Genomic DNA, 19991 nt, shown 5'->3' on the forward strand with positions numbered 1-19991 from the left:
AAAAAAAAAAAAAAAAAAAAAAAAAACTGTTCAATTTTTCATTGGGGAATTCATTACCACCCAAGAGAAAAGAGAAATATTTCACAAGCAGTATATCTGTGAGGCTTACTAGCAATAAAAAGGAGGAGCTAGGAATAATACAATTTCTCGGTTGTAAATAAATGTATAAATTTCACTGCAAAATCCACAGCTTTTATCATTTATAAAAACCAGAATTTCTTCTTCAGTATTTCAGGGTTTGCTGCTGTGAAGGGTGGGGTGGTAGATCCAGTATTCTGACTCTCAACATTTGACTGAAATTGCCATTTCTCTTGCCTCAGAGAAATTATTGTAAATGGTCTCCTTTGCCAATGGAGTCATGGTAACATCCCAGTGTTAGACATGGGAAACTTGCCTCAACTTACTCCCATGTGACTTGTGTTTCAACAGAATCCCTTAGTTAGTTCTCCCATTAACAGAGTTTATTTTATACTGTCAACCAGATGCAGGCATTGTGTTTTCCCAGGATGCCTAAGGAATGTCTTGCAAGAAGAGATGGGCTCACTTAGGCCATTTTGCTTTTTGTCTGTGTAACTGTGATTAGGTAGATTTTGTGTTTTCAAAAATTTACAATTAAGAACAATGGTGACAATGACTAAATAACTAACAGAGCCAATAACTAACTTGACAATGACCAAATAAACTAACATTAGGATTTACTTTCATGGTGAAAGACTCAGCTCCAATCAGTGAGGCTGGAGAAGGGTCATAGAGCTGCACCATGGCTTGATTTTGTCCAGACACAACAGTGACATGGGGGAAGACACTTAGAAGACACTTAGGCCAGGGAAAAGCTCCGTCTACATGAAACTTCTCCATGAAAGAACAGCATCTGTGCATCTGTCTGCTGGAAGCCTGTTAGTTGCTGTTGAAATGGGCAAGCTCAGAAAACTCAGCAAAGTGGTACTGCTGGCTGGATGCTAATCTGGATATAAAGCTGTCATAGCAAAGAATGCCAATGGTGGGACCTCAGCTCCGTGCACCCCTACCACCCCAACCCCCCACCTGCCCTCTACTCCTCCCTCCACCCCCCAGCCGTGGTGGCTGAGATTGACAGCTATCCCCGGCAGTGACAGTAGCCATGGGCAAGAAGAAAACCGCCAGGAGGTTAGATTGAGTGTGTTGTGATTACAATCATCATAAGTACTCTATGGATATCCCCTTGGACAACAGGGTCACCAACAAGGATGTCTTCCAGGACTCAGCTTTGACACTCAGAGCTACTTAAGATCCAAGGTCAAGCCTATGGAGCGATGTAAGAAAGGCAAGATCTTACGGTTCTTTCAAAAGCTTCAGTTTTAGGTGTGTTTTTTGTTCCCATCACCAAAAAGAAGAAAGAAAGAAGAAAAGAAAGTATCTATGGACAACAAAAACATTCTTTTATAGTTTTGGAAAGTTTTGGACAATGAGTTAAAAACTTCTTCCTCTGAGTGAATGAAACAAATTATGGTAGATTCTCAGCTAAACTTTGGCACTGTTCCCCTGAAAAATTGAGAAAGGTAGACTGCCAACCTATGCTCCTTAGTAACCTAATGATAAAAATGATCAATGATATATGAATTGCTTTAGGGTAGGGGTTAGAGGACCCTAAATACCCAACAGGATTGCTGTACAACTATTTTTTTATGGGAACTGGCTCATCCGTTTCAGAGTCATTGAGAGGTATGTCTGTAGAGTTCGAAGAGATGTTGACTCTTTTAAGTCATGAGACTTCAAAGTCTGGGTGGCCTCATACCAACCTAATGGGAGCCCCTATCTTTTTTTTTTTTTTTGGTTTTTTCGAGACAGGGTTTCTCTGTGTAGCCCTGGCTGTCCTGGCACTCACTTTGTAGACCAGGCTGGCCTCGAACTCAGAAATCTGCCTGCCTCTGCCTCCCGAGTGCTGGGACTAAAGGCGTGCGCCACCACGCCCGGCGGGAGCCCCTATCTTTAATAGCAACTGCTATGTGCAAAGCCACTATCTCCTGGATGAATGTGAGGACTTCCACTGGAGAGGACAGATTGATGCTGCTTGCAAGCTGTGCTCCCTGTGAGATCCTTGTAAGTGGCCCTGAATGAGAAGTGTGGCCGCACAAGAACCTTCTGAATCTGATTAACACAAGCAGGTCCCCTAGTAGGAATTGCAGTGATATAGAAGTGGAGTCTAGCGTCTAAGAGAAATAAATGGTTCTTAGTTCATCCCTGCTCTGGGGGTGTGTGGGTGGGTTGGGAGGCAGGTAGGTACATCAGAGTCGGGAGCAAAGGGTGGAATCTGTCCTGTGGTGGGCATCCAGAAAGCTGTACAAGCAGGAGAAGAGATGGACCCAGTTCTAAAACCTAGGTGAGAACTAAGAAGACACAGCAGTACTCTCTCCCAGCATCTCTGTAAAGCTCCGACCAACCCAGGGAGGTCCTGGAGGACGCGCTCACCTTTACTTGGTAGCCTCCGGCTACGAGGAAACTGGAGCTGCTGATGTTTCTGTGGAGTGTTTCCGATTGGTGTAGCCTGATTGCAATCAAAAGTAGGGTGTATTAATGACCTTTAATGGGATCGTGAGACATTCTAGTACCCTACCTTTTGCGTGGGTGGCAATCTGTGGACAACCTAGAAAACTGCACCTGCCCCGAATCAGTGTCAGCAGTGAAAGAGTGTAGGGAAGGGAAACCACTCGGGGGCTTCTGGCCTGACGTCCCATCATCTCTGAGATCATCAGTAGCACAGACAGACTCCTCCAGTTCTGTGTGGTGTCCGTTTGACCCTCCGATACCTGTACAAGCCTCTGGCTGCCCTCAGGACTAGGAGGCTGCGCACGCTCATTGTGAGGTCTTTTTCTCTATCCAGCAGTTCCCTCAGGGTTCCAAGTTCACAGTACTCCATGACAATGGAGAACTCAGGGGGGTTCACTAGCAGAAAAGAAGCAAGATATTGTAAAGATCCCAGCCCCACTCAGGATTCCCACAACCACAAATCACCCCTTAGCTTCTGGTGACTTGCTCACTTTGGACATGTGCGTTCTTTTGTTTCTAGCCTTGACTTCTAGTCAACTCTCTTCACCAGTCCCTTCCACCTAGACACAGATTATGTGGAACTTAGGCTGTGGAATGATTTCCAGAAGGGGAGATGGGAGACGTTGCTTCCTCTTTCTAGGCAACAGCAGCAATCATGAACACCAGGGAAAGCGTAGCCACATCAACACCGATTTAAGTAATTAAAGCTGCATTCTAAAAATAAAGGAGACTGGATGTGGAGTCCCACTGTATTGATCACAACACCTAGGAGGCAGAGCCAGAGCTACAGAGTGAGATTCTGTCTTAAGACAAAGCAAAATACCTAATAGCTGGTGGCAGTGGGAAACTCCTTTAATCCCAGCACTCAGGAGACAGAGGCAGGTGGATCTCGGAGTTTGAGGACAGCATAGTCTACAGAGTGAGTTCCAGGACAGCCAGGGCTACACAGAGAAACCCTGTCTCGAAAGGGTAGGTATGTCAGACAAATTCCCTGACAGGCAGACAGACAGAGAGAGCAAGGTATAACTAGGTAAAAGGTGACAAGTTTCTAAGATGGTGGCTTCTTCCTTACTCTCCTGACCTGACACAAAATTCTAGCTTAAAACAAAAGCTTGGCAGGGTTGGATTGGTTTTGGTTTTTTCTTTTTGTTTTCCCATCAGTAGGACACATGCACTAGCTCTATGCCACCCAAACCCTGGTTTATAGAACAGTTGTGGGCCAATCCTGTCTTTGTTCAAACTGACCAACCCAAAATTAGGGAACCTAATTCAGAGTCTTAAAAGACTTAAACCCCAGCCCTGGAGAAGGAGCTGGACTTCCAGATTCCCAAGTCTCTCTCTGTTCTCAGTCTCTCTCTCTCTCTCTCTCTCTCTCTCTCTCTCTCCCTCCCTCCCTCCCTCCCTCCCTCCGAGTGTGTGTGTGTGTGTGTGTGTGTGTGTGTGTGTTGCAAGGAAATAAAAGGAAAATCAGAAGTTCCAGGAGATCAGGCTGGAAAGGTGGCTCAGTGGTTGCTCTTCCAGAAGACCAGGGTTCAATCCCCAGCACCTACATGACACAACTTCTGTAACTCCAGTTCCAGAGACTCTGATAACCTCTTATGACCTCCTTGAACACCAGACATGCATGTGGTGCGAGCAGGCAGAAACTCATACACAAGTAAAAACCGGAGAGGAGGAAGAAGAGGAAGAGGAGGAGGAAGAGGAAGGGAAGGAGGAGGAGGAAGAGGAGGAGGAGGAGGTTCAAGAAGCAACCTGAGTTACATGAGACCTGATTTCAAAAAAATAAAATTACAAAACTCCCTAACCCAAACAAATAACCTACCCTTTCAAGACAGGGTTTCTCTGTATAGCCCTGGCTGTCCTGGAACTCACTCTGTAGACCCGGCTGGCCTCGAACTCAGAAATCTGCCTGCCTCTGCCTCCCAAGTGCTGGAATTAAAGGCGTGTGCCACCACACCTGGCTTATTTATTTATTTATTTATTTATTTATTTATTTATTTATTTTAGAGTGCGGCTTTAATTACTTAAATCGGCGTTGATGTGGCTACGCTCTCCCTGATGTTCATGATTGCTGTTGTTGCCTAGAAAGAGGAAGCAACGTCTCCCATCTCCCCTTTTTAGTTCCTCACCATTGCCCTGGGAATTACTCTTAAAAATTTAGCACATGGGCCATGCGTGGGCATGGTGTGTACAACTCTAAGCCCAGTATTTGGGAGCTAGAGGTAGGCAGTTCTCTGTGAGTTCAAGACCAGCTTGGTCTACATAATGAGTTCTAGGACAACCAGGACTACTTGATAGAGAAATCCTGTCTCAAAAAAGTGGGGGGAGGGAGGTTGGAGAGATGGCTCAGCAGTTAAGAGCACTGACTGCTCTTCCAGAGGTCCTGAGTTCAATTCCCAGCAACCACATGGTGACTCACAACCATCTGTAATGAGATCTGATGCCATCTTCTGCTGTGTCTGAAGATAGCTACAGTGTACTCACATACATAAAATAAATAAATAAATAAATAAATAAATAAATAAATAAATCTGAGAGAGAGAGAGAGAAATGCTATGTGCTACACAAGGCTCCATGACCTTTCTAAGGCCTGACTCATAGAGACATTATTTTTTCCTTCTCTTTTGTTTTTTTCTTCAAGATGCTGTCAAGAGCTTAAGTATGCTTCCTCTAGTAATTTAAGCTTTTCTACTTTCTTTAAAGTTCTCCTCCCCATCATGTGTCTGTTTGCACACCATGAGGCTATTTGTCCACCATGTGGCTGTTTGTCCTGTGGCTGTTTGTCCATCATGTGGCTGACTTCCATGCTTAAATCGAAAAGCACAGCTCTCTAACCTCTTAAGCTCTCACCTGCAGATCTAAAATAAACTTTTCTTTAAAACTCAGAAAAAGCAATGCATTAAAACTCGGACAGCATACTCTACACAAGCAGTCAAAGCTTGACCAATCCCAGGAGTGCCCTTACCTGTTTGATCGATGCAAATCCCAAATATACGCAAGATGTTGGGAGAATCAAATTTCTTCATGGTTTTGATCTCGTCATTGAAAGTGAGCCTCACTATTCTAGGTGGGTGAAAGGAAAAATTAGCATTTGGAATTTGATGATCCCTTAAAGAATATACTATACATTCAGCGTGCATATAAGCAGGTACTTGAGGCACCATCAGAGACTCTTGGTATAGGGAAAACCAGAGTGACAGGCTTGGCTGTAAATTTAACTTCCCAGATGAACTTGGAGGCAGAAGGAGTCCCTAAGAGTCTATGACAAGAATAATCGGATTTGTTCATCTCTTTCGGGTACTTGATAGAATTGTATTTTTGTGACTTATATGGCTGTACTGGCTAGTTTTGTGTCAACTTGACACAGCCGGAGTTATCACAGAGAAAGGAGCTTCAGTTGAGGAAATGCCTCCATGAGATACAACTGTAAGGCATTTTCTCAATTAGTGATCAAGGGGGAAAGGCCCCTTGTGGGTGGGACCATGTCTGGGCTGGTAGTCTTGGTTCTATAAGAGAGCAGGCTGAGCAAGCCAGTAAAGAACATCCCTCCATGGCCTCTGCATCAGCTCCTGCTTTCTGACCTGCTTGAGTTCTAGTCCTGACTTCCTTTGGTGATGAACAGCAGTATGGAAGTGTAAGCCAAATAAACCCTTTCCTCCCCAACTTGCTTCTTGGTCATGATATTTGTGCAGGAATAGAAACCCTGACTAAGACAATGGCAAACTAAGATGACAAACTTTTATTTCATACTAATATGTCATATTTTATTTTAGTAAATGTCCTGAAAAACTGTGGTATGTGTTCTTGATTAACAAAAATAAGATTAGAGATTATATACTAGGTGAAAATTTATAAACAAAATCCCTTCTATTGAATGGCCTTAGGAATATGGGTGTCACTTATTAGAGAGGGTCACAGCCCCCATCTATTCAGTCCAATTTGTTCATTCACATGAGTGTGGGGCTGAAAGAAAAAGTAATATTTGTGCGCAGTCTGTCGGGGAGGCAGATTGGGACCAAAGTATACAGAAATCAACTGTGTTTCAATATGCCAGCTATGAGAAATCTGAAAGTGAAATTAGATAATTTCATTATGATAGTATAAACAAGAACAAAAACTTACAAATAAACTTAACAGAGCCAGGCATGATGGTGCAGGCCACCAATCTAAGTACTCTGAAGGCAGAGGCAGGAGAATCTCTGTGAGTTCCAGGTAGGTCAGGACTATATAATGAGACACCGTCTCAAACAAACAAACAACAAACAAACAATAACAACAACAACAGATATCATCACCCCCCTAAAATCTCAATCAGTATGTTCCCTGATGCAAAGACTGATAAATTGACCCACAGGCCAGATCAGAGATACAGGAACTAGACTGATATTTATACAAAAACTTATATAGTGTGTGGTGCTGCTTCCCAGTGGAGGAAAGAATGGGCTATTTAATAAATAATAGAGAGAAGACTGACTTACTCTGTGGAAAGAAATAAAACTAGACCCTGCATAATATCACATATAAAGACCGACCCCAAGAGAATTAAAGCCTGAACTTAAAAAATAAAACTGGGGCTGGTGAGATGGCTCAGCGGTTAAGAACACTGACTGCTCTTCCAAAGGTCCTGAGTTCAATTCCCGACAACCACATGGTGACTCACAACCATCCATAACAAGATCTGACTCCCTCTTCTGGAGTGTCAGAAGACAGCTACAGTGTACTTACATATAATAAATAAATAAATAAATAAATAAATAAATACATCTTTAAAAAAATTAAAACTGGGGGGCTGGAGAGATGGGTCAGACAGAGGTCAAGAGCACCGACTGCTCTTCCAGAGACCCTGAGTTCAATTCTCAGCAACCACATGGTGGCTCACAACCATCCATAACTCTAGTTCCAGGGGATTCAATACCCTCTTCTGGCCTTTGCAATCACCAGGCATGCAAGTGGTGCAGACATACATGCAGGAAAATCAGCCATGCATATAAATAATAAAAATTTATTAAAATTTAAGTGTATTAAAGTTTAAAATAACAACAATAATAAGCAAGAATATGTTATTATCTAATCCTTTTAATCGAAGTACTGTTTAGGCCAAGGCAAGTGGAGGTCAATGAGAGTGAGGCCAGAGTTCCAGGTCTGCCAGAACTACATAGTGAGATCCTATCTAATAGAGAGAGAGAAAGAAAGAAAGAAAAAAAGAAAGGAAGGAAGAAAGAAAGAGAAAGAAATCTAGGCATAGGGAAGTGTATATTTTGAGAGCACAAATACTGAGGTGAAGTTTGGGTGTACCTAAATTAAAATTAAAGATGCATGTTTGATGATGGACATCAAAGCCAATGCTGATCATGTGATAATCGAAGATTTTTGCAATATCTACAGTTGACAAATAATTGATGTCCATATACAAGGTTCTTCTGCAAATGGGGAAAAAAATAGAAATTGCAAATGTGACAGAAGAGCAGGCAGAAGATAGGAAGAGGTCGGTCACAGAAAAGGAAAGCCGAATAGCTATCGTGAGCAGTGCAACTTTAACCATGGGTGTGCGCTCACCACTGTGGGAGAAGCAGGAAGACAAGAAAGTTAACATGTCCGTTATCTCGTGCAGATCCTAACTTCTAATGTTTGTGTCTGGCAAGGAAGGGGTTGTGAGGATGGATGTAGACTGTGAAACCAGAGAGGAGATCACAAGAAATGTTGAGAGAAGGAGGAGGGGCAAAAGGTCACATGTCACACAAAAATGGAAAGGGAAGTTACTGAGGGTTCAGGACAGGGGGTGAAGATAGGAAAAAACAAATTGTATTTGATGGCATAATGAACCGATGGAGAGGTCAGTTGCAAGCACAGGCATGCGACCCTTGCCAGGTGGGTTGAATAGTATGGCCCCCATAGACACATGTTTGAATGCTTGTCCCATGAGGAGTGCCATTATGAGGAGGTGTGGTCTTGGAGTAGGTGTGACCTTGTTGGAGGAAGGGTTTCCCTGTGTGAGTGGGCTTGGATGTATCTTCCTATGCACAGTGTGGAAGAGAGCCTCCTCCTAGCTGCCTACAGAAGATAGTCTCCTTCTGGCTGCCTTCAGTTCAGGATCTAGAACTCTCAGCTCCTCCAGCACCATGTCTACCTGCATGCTGACATGTTTCCCACCATGATGATAAATGATAATGGACTGAATTTCTGAAACTGTAAGCCAACCCCAATGAAATGTTTGTCTTGATAAGAGTTGCCTTGGTCATGGTATTTCTTCACAGCCATAGAAACCCTAAGACAGGACCCGAGTTTGATTCCCAGCACCCACCCAGTGGGTGGCTCACAACCACCAGTGACTACAGCATCAGGGAGATCTGATGCCTCTGGGCTTCATGGGCACCTTCACTCACACACACTCACTCACACATGTACATGTAATTTTTAAACATGTCACAATGAAACCTAATTCTTTGTAAGCAAATAAAAATTTAAAAGCAGAAATGGCCAAGCACATAAGATTAAATGTTCAAGCTGGGAGGTGACGGCTCTTATCTTTAATCCCAGCACTTGGGAGGTAGAGGCAAGTGGATCTCTTGTGAGTTCGAGACCCAGCCTGGTCTCCAGAGGAGCAAGTTCTAGGACATCCAAAGCTACACAAAGAAAACCTGTTTCGAAAAACAAAAAAGAAAAAAAAAGAAAGAAAATGATCAAATTTATTAGTAAATGAAATGCCTTCAGATCTGATAGCACTTTATAAGGATAAAACAAATTTAGAAACACCAAGGATCAGTGAGTATATGAAATATAAGTGTTCTCAGGCACTGCAGGGGGTATACAATATACTGTGGCTACACCTGCTCCACTCTAAGAGCTTCCTGGTAGTACTTAGCCAATTTAATATATGTGAAACCTGTGATTCAACATTTCCAATGGTGGAGTTACAGCCCAAAGAAATTCTTGTACACGTGTTGGGGGTATAGCTTAGTGGCAGTGTTTGCCTCCCTGTGTAAAGTCCAAGAGTGAATTCTCAGTACCTCAGAATTGTCATACAGATTCTGTAAGGGCTACATATAGTGGCATCACTGTTGGTGAGAGAGTTGGAAGCAGATGCTTTACATCCTGGGAAATAGTCAAAATGCACAGTGATACCGAATGGGTCACCAGATTTACTTAAAATGACTCAGCACATACCCGATGCTGAGTCAGGAAAGTGAGGAATGTAGCGGGTGGACAGACCACTCTCTCTCACCTATGAAAAACTAATGAAAGAGCATATATTACAAGAAAATACAGCGATACAACACAGAATTCCCAGCACCACACCAAAAAGAGGACAAATTGAGAAACAGGATTATAAGGTAAAAATTTGGTTGTTGTTTTGAGACAAGGTCTCTAGGTAGCCCTGGCCAGCCTGGAACTCTCTATATAGACTAGGCTGACCTTGAACTCAGAGAGAGCCTGTCTCTGCCTCATGGGTGCTGTGATTAAAAACACGCACTGCTGTGTCTGGAAAAGACTATAAAATTTGAAAGATACATGAAGCCATGAGTAAGAGAGACTTGGGGTAGAAAGAGAGTTGCCCAAGACTGGCCTATTTCTTTTTCTTTTGTGTGCATGAGTATTTTGCCTGCATGTTTGTCTGTGTACCATGTGTGTGCTTGGCACCGGTGAGCCAGAAAAGGGCGTCAGATTCTCTGGAACTGGAGTTCCAGGTGTGAACTTGATGCTTGTGCCAAAAATCGAACCTGGATCCTCTGTAAGAGCAAGAAGTGCCTCCCCACCCCAACTTCTCTGGTTCTGTAGGCTCTGTTTCTTAATAATACAGACTGAGTCATTTAACCCTTTAGAGCCTGACACCCTCACCCCCATTTAATAAAGGAGAAAATATACCTTTCTCTTTGGGAAGTTGGTATGTATGAAGAGTCATATCCTATAGCTTACCCAACACTTTCGGCCTGGGGGTTGTTGAATACTTTGATGGTAACTGGAGATCTGTGGTACTCTCCTCTATAAATGGTGCTCATTTTACTTGTCTTCAGTTTGGTCCACGGAGGTCCAAGATGTTCCTTTGGGATCTCCTTGATTTGGAGATCTTGTGGGATCTCCTGTGTGGGTTTTAGTGAGCCTGAGACAGAAGGAGATTTAAAAAGTCAGTGTGCTAGGAAAGTGTTGAAAGGGAGTGACCTCTTTGTGATGTGGGAGGGAAGTGCCACTCCGTGAACCAGACCTGGTCCTGGCTACAGCTTCTCAGGGGAGAAGGTCATCTGCTTCTAAGTTACAGCTAAAGTTGGCAGTGAAGCTTTGCGTACTTTCTTGTCCCCTTCTCCCAACCTATTTTTTTTTCCTTACAATGCATGGGATTGAATCAAGGAATTTGTTATGCTCTACTATTTAGAGAGTGTTTACTATTGAATTATGTCCCTAGCCTCCTTTTCCAATCTTGCCTATCTTTCCAGTCTTAACGCCAGCCTCTCTCATCTCAGAGCCAACTCTATTCCTGTTGCCACATGGCTTGGCACTAGATACCTGGCATCATATCTAGTTATTTCAGATAAAAAAGTTGTACATGGTACAAGTTCAGCAACTATACAGCTATCAGCTGTATGGATGTTTCCTCATGGATTGAAACATTTTCTTCCTCAGAATGCCACAAAGCTCATAGGAAACTTACAAGACTAAGGAAGTTCAAGAAAAATACAGGACTTACTCATAGAAATAGCTCCATAGTGAATGTTGCTAGGTGAGAGGAGACTCTTGTGTAGGAGACCAGTGATCCAGCTTTCCTAAGTTCTTGATCATGCTACTGTGGGAGGTTTTTAAGTAATTCAAGTGTCCAAGATCATCTAAATGCCCATAAAGAACTCTCACCCATGCTCCTGAAAGTAATGGTAATATTTGTGCCCTTCCTCCAGCCTTGAGTAGGTTAAACAAACCCCCTATGTTTTACAACCTAGTTGGAGTTGCCTGGCCTCACCACATTTGCAATTTCCTATGGGAGCTTTGAGGAGTTGACAGCCTGCTGAGTTTTCTTTGCAACTTAATCCAGCTGAAACAAAGGATGGGTCTGTGTGGGCTTTCCCACACAGTGGGAACATAAACACAGTGTTGAAAATTAAACTTTGAGCTTTGATCAAAAACTTTGTCTTGGCTTCATCCTTCTCTGCCCCCCTAAACCTTTTTCATTTCCAGCCCCCCTTTCAGGTATACCCAATTCTTCCATGGCTGTTGGACAGCTACAAATATTCACCAAGATGGATTTGGACAGAATGAATTGTGTGCCTGATAGTTTTATGCCAACTTGACACAGGCTATAGTCATTTTGGAAGAAGGAACCTCAATTGAGAAAATGCCCCCACCAGATTGTATGAGCATTTTCTTGATTGATTATTGATTATTGATTATTGTCCAGCTCACTGTGTGTAGTGCCACTCCCATTTTGAGTTCCTGCCTTGACTTCCCGTAGTGATGGAGTGTGACCTGAGAGTAGTAAGCTGAAATAAGTCACTTCCCCCAACCGATTTGTTTCTGGTCATGGCATTTTAGCACAGCAAGAGAAATTAAGACAGTCTATCTTTTCCATTTCTGTCTAGGGTATAGACAGAAATATATTTCCAAGAAGTCAGGGAGGATAGCTCAGCTGTAAAGTGTTGCCAAGTTTGGTGCTTTGAATGAAAATGGCCCTCAGAGACACATAGGCACTATTAGGAGGTGTGGCCTTGTCAGAGTAGAAAAGTTTGTTGTTGTTTTTTAAATGGTTTTTCGAGACAGGGTTTCTCTGTGTAGCCCTGGCTGTCCTGGAACTCACTCTGTAGACCAGGCTGGCCTTGAACTCGGAAATCCACCTGCCTCTGCCTCCCAAGTGCTGGGATTGAAGGCATGTGCCACCACTGCCTGGCTAGATATGGCTTTGTTGAGGAAGTGTGTCACTGAGGGTGAGCTTCAAGGTCTCTGATGCTCCAGCCAGGCCTAGGGTCTCAAAATCTTCCTGCTGCTTGCCAATCCAGATACAGAAGAATTCTCAGATACCTCTTCAGCTGCTTGCCAATCCAGATACAGAAGAATTCTCAGCTACCTCTTCTTCAGCTACCTCTTCATCGATGCCTGCATCCTGCCGTGCTTCCTGTCATGACAACAATGGACTAAACCTCTGAAGTGTAAACCGGTTTCAATGAAATCTTTTCCTTTATAAGAGTTGACTGTGATCGAAGGGCAGTGGTGGTGCACACCTTTAATCCCAGCACTTGGGAGGCAGAGGCAGGTGGATTTCTGAGTTCGAGGCCAGTCTGGTCTACAGAGTTAGTTCCAGGATAGCCAGAGCTACACAGAGAAACTCTGTCTTGAAAAATTCAAAAGAAAAAAAAAAAAAAAGAGTTGCCTGTGATCATGGCATCTCAGCAATAGTAACTTTAACTAAGATACTTTGGAAGTATGACAACCTGGGTCTGATCTCTAGAATCCACATGAGAAACTGGACTTGGTGGTATGTGCATCCGTAACCCCAGAACTAGGGAAGCGGATATAGGTGAATCGCTGGGGTTTGTTTGTGCACACAGTATGTGCACATGTGCAGGTATTCATGCCTGTGCATGCACATATGGAGGGCAGGGGTTGACATCAAGTATCTTTCTCTATTGTTTGCCATCTTATTTATTTCCTAAAAATATTTATTTATTTTTATTTTATATGCATGAGTGTGTGTCTGCATGTTCGTATGTGTACCACATGTGTATATGACCCAAAAAGTCAGAAGGCGGCATTGGATCCCCTCGAACTTGAGTTACAGGTGAGTGCTGGAATTGAATCTGGGTCCTCTGCAGGACTAGTGGACATTTGTAACCACTGAGCCGTCTCTCTAGCCCCTGTCCACCTTATTTTCGAGACAAGATCTCTCACTGAAATCTATAGCTTGCCGACTGGCTAGGCTTGCTGGCCAGTGAGCGCCAGAGATTTTCTTGTCTTCACCTTCCAAGTTTGAAGTCCCCTGCCTGGGATTCAAACATAGGTCCCCATGCTGTGCAGCAAGCAAGTTGCCCACCTAGCCATCTCCAAAGCCCTTGGTTTGCATCTGTTATGGACAGTCAGTAAATTAACTGGAACTTTGGTGCTGCCCGAGTTTGCATGTCAGATGGCTCTAGAGGCCCCTGTGCTCAGAGCTTGCTTTCCAGGATGGTGCTGATGGGAGGTGGTGGAGACAAGTGGTGGGCCCAAGGTATCTGGAGGCTTCTAAAGGGGATTGTGGGACCCCAGGCTCTTCCTCCTCCTCTCTTTTTTACTTCTTGACTATCAAAGAGTGTTTATGCTTCATTACATGTGTCTACCCGATAAGCTGCTTTGTGACAGACTCAAAAACAATGGGACTAATAAACTAATCATGGACCGAGCATCTTCAAAACTGTGAGCCCAAGTAAACTATCTCTTTCTAATCTACTACCTTGGGTATTTGCTACTGTAACAAAAATTTGACTGGTATAGATGCTATTCATGGAAGAACTTATTATAACTATTTTAGCATTCTTTCTTAAAAAAAATACTTTTGGTAGTGAGCCAGACCTTTAATGGCTGAGTCATATCTCTAGCCCTTAAATTATTAATTAATTAATTTATTTATTTATTCACTTATTTATTGAGGCAGGGTTTCTCTGGGTAGCCCTCGCTATCCTGAAACTCACTCTGTAGACCAGGCTAGCCTTGAAGTCAGAGGTTTGCTTGCCTACCCTTACCTCTCGAGTGCTGGGATTAAAAGCATGTACCACTATGCCTGGCCTATTTTAGTATTCTGACAAGTACTGTGGATTTCTTGCTGGTCAAGAGGCCACTTTCAAATGCTACTTCATGGACAGAAGCCTGGATTAACTGTGACCATCTCCCCAAACCTGTGAGCTGTTTCCAGTACTATCCAGGAAAGGAAATGCAGGGCAGGAGCTCCAGCTGACAGATGAGTTCTAATTTGGGAACATTCGCTGCCACAGGGCACTGGCCACTTACATTGCTTCAGGGTTTTGTTGATTTCTTCCACACTAATTTGCAACTGCATCAGGATAACTTTCATATTTTCATTTCTGCGGGAAAAGGTGGGGGGAGTGGGTACACAAGTTTAAAAATACAAGTGCTAAACTGAAACCCGTGCATCAAAACCAAAATGTTAATTAAAACCACCAAGGTGACAGTTTTTAAACTCTAAATAATCACCTGGTGGGAAATACTACTGTTAATATCCACCTCTGCATGAGTATTCATGCCTGCATGCCACCATGCTTCCCTCCACGATGATAACGAACGAAGCCTCTGAACTATAAACCAGCCCCAATCAGATGTTCTCCGTGAATTGCCATGGTCATAGTGTCTATTCACAGCAATAAAACCCAAACTAAGACAGAAGCCAATCCTGCCCTCCACTTGAGGCCACATCTCCGAGCTACCGTAACATGCCCACCTTCCCTAATCCTGGATTCTCTCTTTTCTTTGATGGTATTTGGTACGATTACAGATGTCTTGGTTTCTCTTATTACAAAAAAGTTCTCATTTGCTTAAAAGTCTCCTCATTTGTCCCATTTAGATGTCTTCTGCCAATCTGGCAGAGCACTGAATCACCGCCCTCCATATCAAGTCGACATCACAGTTACTCCTCTGGGCTCAGGCATCTAAAAGACATATCTATCTATGTGTTCTCCTGTCCTTGTTTGTTCTCTGGTACTGTGATAAACGCCATGACCATATGAAACTTGAGCAGGAAAGGGTTTCTTTATTTATTTAGCTTACATTTTATAGTCTGTCATTCAGGGAAGCCGGGGCAAGGAGCTTAATTCAGGAACCTGGCGGCTGAACTGCAGCAAAGACCATAGGGGAACACAGCTTATTGACTGGTGTGCTTTCTGTGACTTGCTCCACCTGCTTTCTTATACAACTCGGGATCACCAACGCAGGGGTGGAACTGCCCACGGTGGGTTGGGCCCTCACACATCAATCATTAATGGAAAAAAAAATCCTCACAGACTCGCCTACAAGCCAAGGTGTTGGAACATTTTCTCAGTTGAGGTTCTTTCTTCTCAGATGACAGGAATGTGTATGCTTGCTTGTATGTCTGTATGAAGGTATCAGATCTTGGAGTTACAGACTCTGGTAGTTTGAATGGAATGGTCTCCATAGACTCATGTGTTTGAATACCAGGCCAAATGGAGTGGTGCTATTAGGCGCTAATAGGTGGCATGGACTTGTTGGAGTGGGTGTGGCCTCGTTGGAGTGGGTGTGGCCTTGCTGGAGGAAGTGCATCACTGTGTGGGCTGACTATGAGTTCTCATATATATGCTCAAGCACCCTTCCTTGCTCCTGTCTGCTACCCAAACTCTTACTATTAGCTTTCAGACCCCTTACTTCTGTGCTATCTCTATCAAAGAATTCAGGTCACTCCCCTGGAGTATCTTTTTCTCAGACAGAGTTCACAAGGCCTCCATCTTCTTTGCAGCTATAGGATAAGTCCTGCCTAGTTCCTGCTTCCAGGCCCCTTGGCACATTGGCTAGGCTAGGGTATGTCACATGATACTATTATGGAACCTCTCCAGGCGCTCTCTCATTAAAAGGCCTCACCATTATGGCTGTCTATGGAACTTGGGTTCCCTAGAAAAGCAGTCAGTGCTCTTAATGGCTGACTCATCTCTCCAGCATCCCCTTCTATCTTTTAGATAACAGTGTTAAAGTTCATATTGCTGGGTCATCATAAATCTAAGGAGGTCGTATTTGCCCATGTTTCCTTTGTCTTCCTTTGCTGGGTGACCTAGGCTCATCTCTTACCCTTTACCTCCAGCTTAGCCCATGCCTCATTTCTTTAGAATCTGGGCCCCCTTTATGTTCAGTTAGAGGGCCATTCTAGTTTAGGCTTTTGTTACCTCACCCTCTAAAATGCTCTCCTCAGTTCGCACTTCCATTCTGACTCTCAGGTAGGTTCAATTATTGGGTCTAGCTGTCGACTTCCAGGTAGTGACCGTATACAGCCACACTCTTGCCACAACAATACAGAGGGCAAACTGCATGCCTTCATCGTTTCATGTTGAGCTTGGCCAGGTGGCTTGTTTCAGAGGATGTGGCGCAAGTAGATGCTTGAAACACAGTAGTTCAATTAGGGTTTCTGCTCTGCAGTTCTACCACAAGAGCGATCATGTCTCTGGCTAGTTCCTTCTTTGTCCAGTTAAATGCTACTCTGCCTGTCCTTGCTGAAGCTTTGTGTACCATTACCCTACTTTGTGGCTTTCACTGGCTTTAGAGAAACTTAGCTTTCTATCAGCAGGCTCTTCATGAGGTAAGAGATTTTGTCTATTTTGTTCTGTTCTGTATCTCTAAGGTTTAAAACAGTGTTGTGCACGCTGAACCCAATCCCCGCTTCCTTGGTTTGCTTAACTTGATTCTTTTTACCGAACAATTTTCTTTTTTTTTTTTTTTCTTTTTTTCTTTTTGGTTTTTCGAGACAGGGTTTCTCTGTATAGCCCTGGCTGTCCTGGAACTCACTTTGTAGACCAGGCTGGCCTCGAACTCAGAANTGGAACTCACTTTGTAGACCAGGCTGGCCTCGAACTCAGAAATCCGCCTGCCTCTGCCTCCCGAGTGCTGGGATTAAAGGCGTGTGCCACCACGCCCGGTGACAATTTTCATCTTAAGTGAGAGTCCATATCTCAGATGATAAGAATGTGTATGCCTGCTTGTATGTCTGTGTGAAGGTATCAGATCTTGGAGTTACAGACTCTGGTGGTTTGAATGGAATGGTCTCCATAGACTCATGTGTTTGAATGCCAGGCCCAAATGGAGTGACGCTATTAGGAGGCATGGAAATCTAAGACCTTAAGAATTGGAATTCCAGATATTTTTAAGAGCGAGTAGAGAAGCTGAGGGGACCCATGAGCAGGTAGCAACATGTCCCCTATTCCATAAAGACTTCTCCAGATTTCACCAGCCTCCCCACAGAGCAGGATTTCTGAATCACAAGCATACACAATTGTTCAAACTCCTCTCCTTTGGCAAACCAAAGTGAAGCTAGGATGCTCCCCAGTCCATCTGCTCTCCCACCCTACCCCCAACCCCGGCCTACTCTTTCCCAGTCTTTGGGAGACTCACCCGTCTTCCTCTGCATCCTGTCGATCTTCCTGCTGCCAGGATGCTGGCTGGCTGACGTCTGAAACGGTATTCCATTGATAAGCCTGAAGCAGCAGCAACAGCTCCTCCCAGACATCTCTCAGCTTCTCATTCACTTCATGGAAGAGGATCTTATCATTGCCCACACTCACAAACTTCCGAATATGGGACTTCTTGCTGAACTTTTCTATCTGCTGGTTAGCCTCCTTCAGGACTTCATCAAAACGGCCCAGGGCAGCAGTCATGTCATCCGGCAGGTTCTTCTTTCCTTGGGCCTGGAGTCTCTGGAGAGGCTGAAGCAGGCCGTGCACACGGTTTCCTAGACGCTGGCATTGTTTCCGGCAGTATTTCATCTTTTCACACTGTTCATAGATGAGCTGGCCTAACCTGATGATCTGTCCCAATTTATCCATAGCTGAAAGAGATGCATAGACTGGTTGAAATACCACAATCCCCTGTGTATCTGTTATTCAGTCAATGGAGATCCGTGATCTCAACGCCAGAAACGAGATACCTCCACCATGCAAGACAGAGACCGTTTGCGGTGTGCCACATCTGTTCTAGCATTGTAATAAGGTTTGAACTGGAAGTGTTGGTCACCAAGCACTTTATCTTCAGCTTCCATTGCAACACCTGAGGTCATGTGACTAGGACCTGACTATGGGTTGTGAGTGGATGGGATTTGTGCGGCTACTTTGGGCTGAGACAGGTTTGCAAGGAGAGGATCTCAGGGATACTGGTATCCAAAAGAACGAGTCCCAGATTCCTGAATCAATTGCTTGGAGGAAAGTTGCCGTGTTGCCACTACTTCTGCTATGGACTGTGATTGAAGATGCAGTTTCAGTTGTATGAAAGCCATTATATTTTGGGGGGGGGCATCTTGGTCTTATTATTTAGCCTATTCTAACACAGATGTCCTGTTGAGGTATGAGAAATACCTCCAGGGACTAAACAAGTGACTTAAACCAGTAGAGTGAGCTGACTTGAGCATTAGCCTCACGTCCAGCATTGGCTAAGTCTTTGAGTGAGTGATCTTCAGCGCAGCTTAGAGAGAAGCTCCTGGAGCCAGAAAGATAGATGGTTTAGTGGTTAAGAGCATGAGCTGCTCTTGCAGAGGAGACTCACTGTGCTCTTCTGACTTCTGCAGGCACCCAGGCACACATATGGTGCAATACATGCATGCTTGCATGCATGCATACATACATACATGCTTGCATGCATGCATGCATACATACATACATATGCACAGGCAAAACACTCACACATAAGAAATAAGATCATACATCTAAACTTGAAAAGCATCCTTTCGGTTTCTGGGACTCTGAGTGCAATTCAAACTTCTCCAGTGTTTGCTTTGTTTCAAGACAGGCTCCCGCCACATATCTCAGAACGACCTTGGTCTCCCTGTCCTTTTGCTTCAGTCTCTTGGTACTCCTCTGTTCTTGATAGAAGGAAGAGTCCAGTGATTCACACACTCTCTTCAGATCCTATAGGAAAAAGCCATAAACTGGCCCTTGGGCCCACAGTCCGTCTGAAAACGTGTGGAGGTTATTGAGCAAGCTTACGGCCACTGTTCTGCAAGGATAATGGATCTCTCCTTTTCTCAGGAGCAGCCAGCAGTCTGGACTGTCATGTCAGACCTCTTGATTTTAAATCTTGCAAGCAAGCCGAAGAGTGTTCTTAAAATGTTGCTGCCTGGGACTGGGGGATATTTCAGTCCTCAAAGCGTTTGCTGAATAAGCATGAGTTTGGATCCCCAGCACCAATTAAAACAAACAAACAAACTGGGGCTGGAGAGATGGCTCAGCAGTTAAGAGCACCCACTGCCCTTCCAGAGGTCCTGAGTTTAATTCTCCGCAACTACATGGTGGCTCACAACCATCTGTAATGAGACATGATGCCCTCTTCTGGTGTGTCTGAAGACAGCTACTGGTTGTGAGCCTTCATGTGGGATTTGAGTTCTAGGACCTCTGCTTGCTCCTGTCAACCCCACTCGATAAGTCCCTGCTCGCTCCAGCCCAAAGATTTATTTATTATTACAAATAAATAAATAGCTGTAGCTGTCTTTAGTTTATCTGTTTTTGAGACAGGGTTTCTCTGTGTAGTCCTGGCTGTCCTGGAACTCACTCTGTAGAGTAGGCTGGCCTCAAACTCAGAGATCCGACTACCTCTGCCTCCCAAGTTCTGGGATTAAAGGTGTGCACCACTGTTGGGAATTGGTTTTAATGCTGTCATATTTTGGCTCCCAAAAGCTGCGCTTCCAGACCTGAGGGTTCCTGCCCCCAGCTGGCTTTGATTTGTAGTAAAGAGTTGCCATATAGCCAATGGCTGGGCAAGGAAACAGGGCGGGACTTTTAGATTGTGCGGGGAAG

The 19991-nt window shown here is 44.1% G+C and overlaps 1 protein-coding gene across 1 annotated transcript in view; it reads right to left on the reverse strand.

Moving 5' to 3' along the window:
- The window catches only part of Mlkl (mixed lineage kinase domain like pseudokinase), a 28378-nt gene that overhangs the window by 5662 nt on the left and 2725 nt on the right, over positions 1-19991 (reverse strand). The window contains exons 2-7 of the mRNA XM_021170895.2: positions 17602-18034; positions 14485-14558; positions 10441-10624; positions 5492-5589; positions 2787-2922; positions 2449-2524 (exon numbers count right to left, since the gene is read on the reverse strand). Of these exons, the coding sequence (XP_021026554.1) occupies positions 2449-2524; positions 2787-2922; positions 5492-5589; positions 10441-10624; positions 14485-14558; positions 17602-18032 (999 nt within the window). The 5' untranslated portion in view covers positions 18033-18034. The remainder of the gene's footprint in view (positions 1-2448; positions 2525-2786; positions 2923-5491; positions 5590-10440; positions 10625-14484; positions 14559-17601; positions 18035-19991) is intronic.

This window comes from Mus caroli, chromosome 8 (assembly GCF_900094665.2).
Source record: "Mus caroli chromosome 8, CAROLI_EIJ_v1.1, whole genome shotgun sequence".
Lineage (NCBI taxonomy): Eukaryota > Metazoa > Chordata > Mammalia > Rodentia > Muridae > Mus > Mus caroli.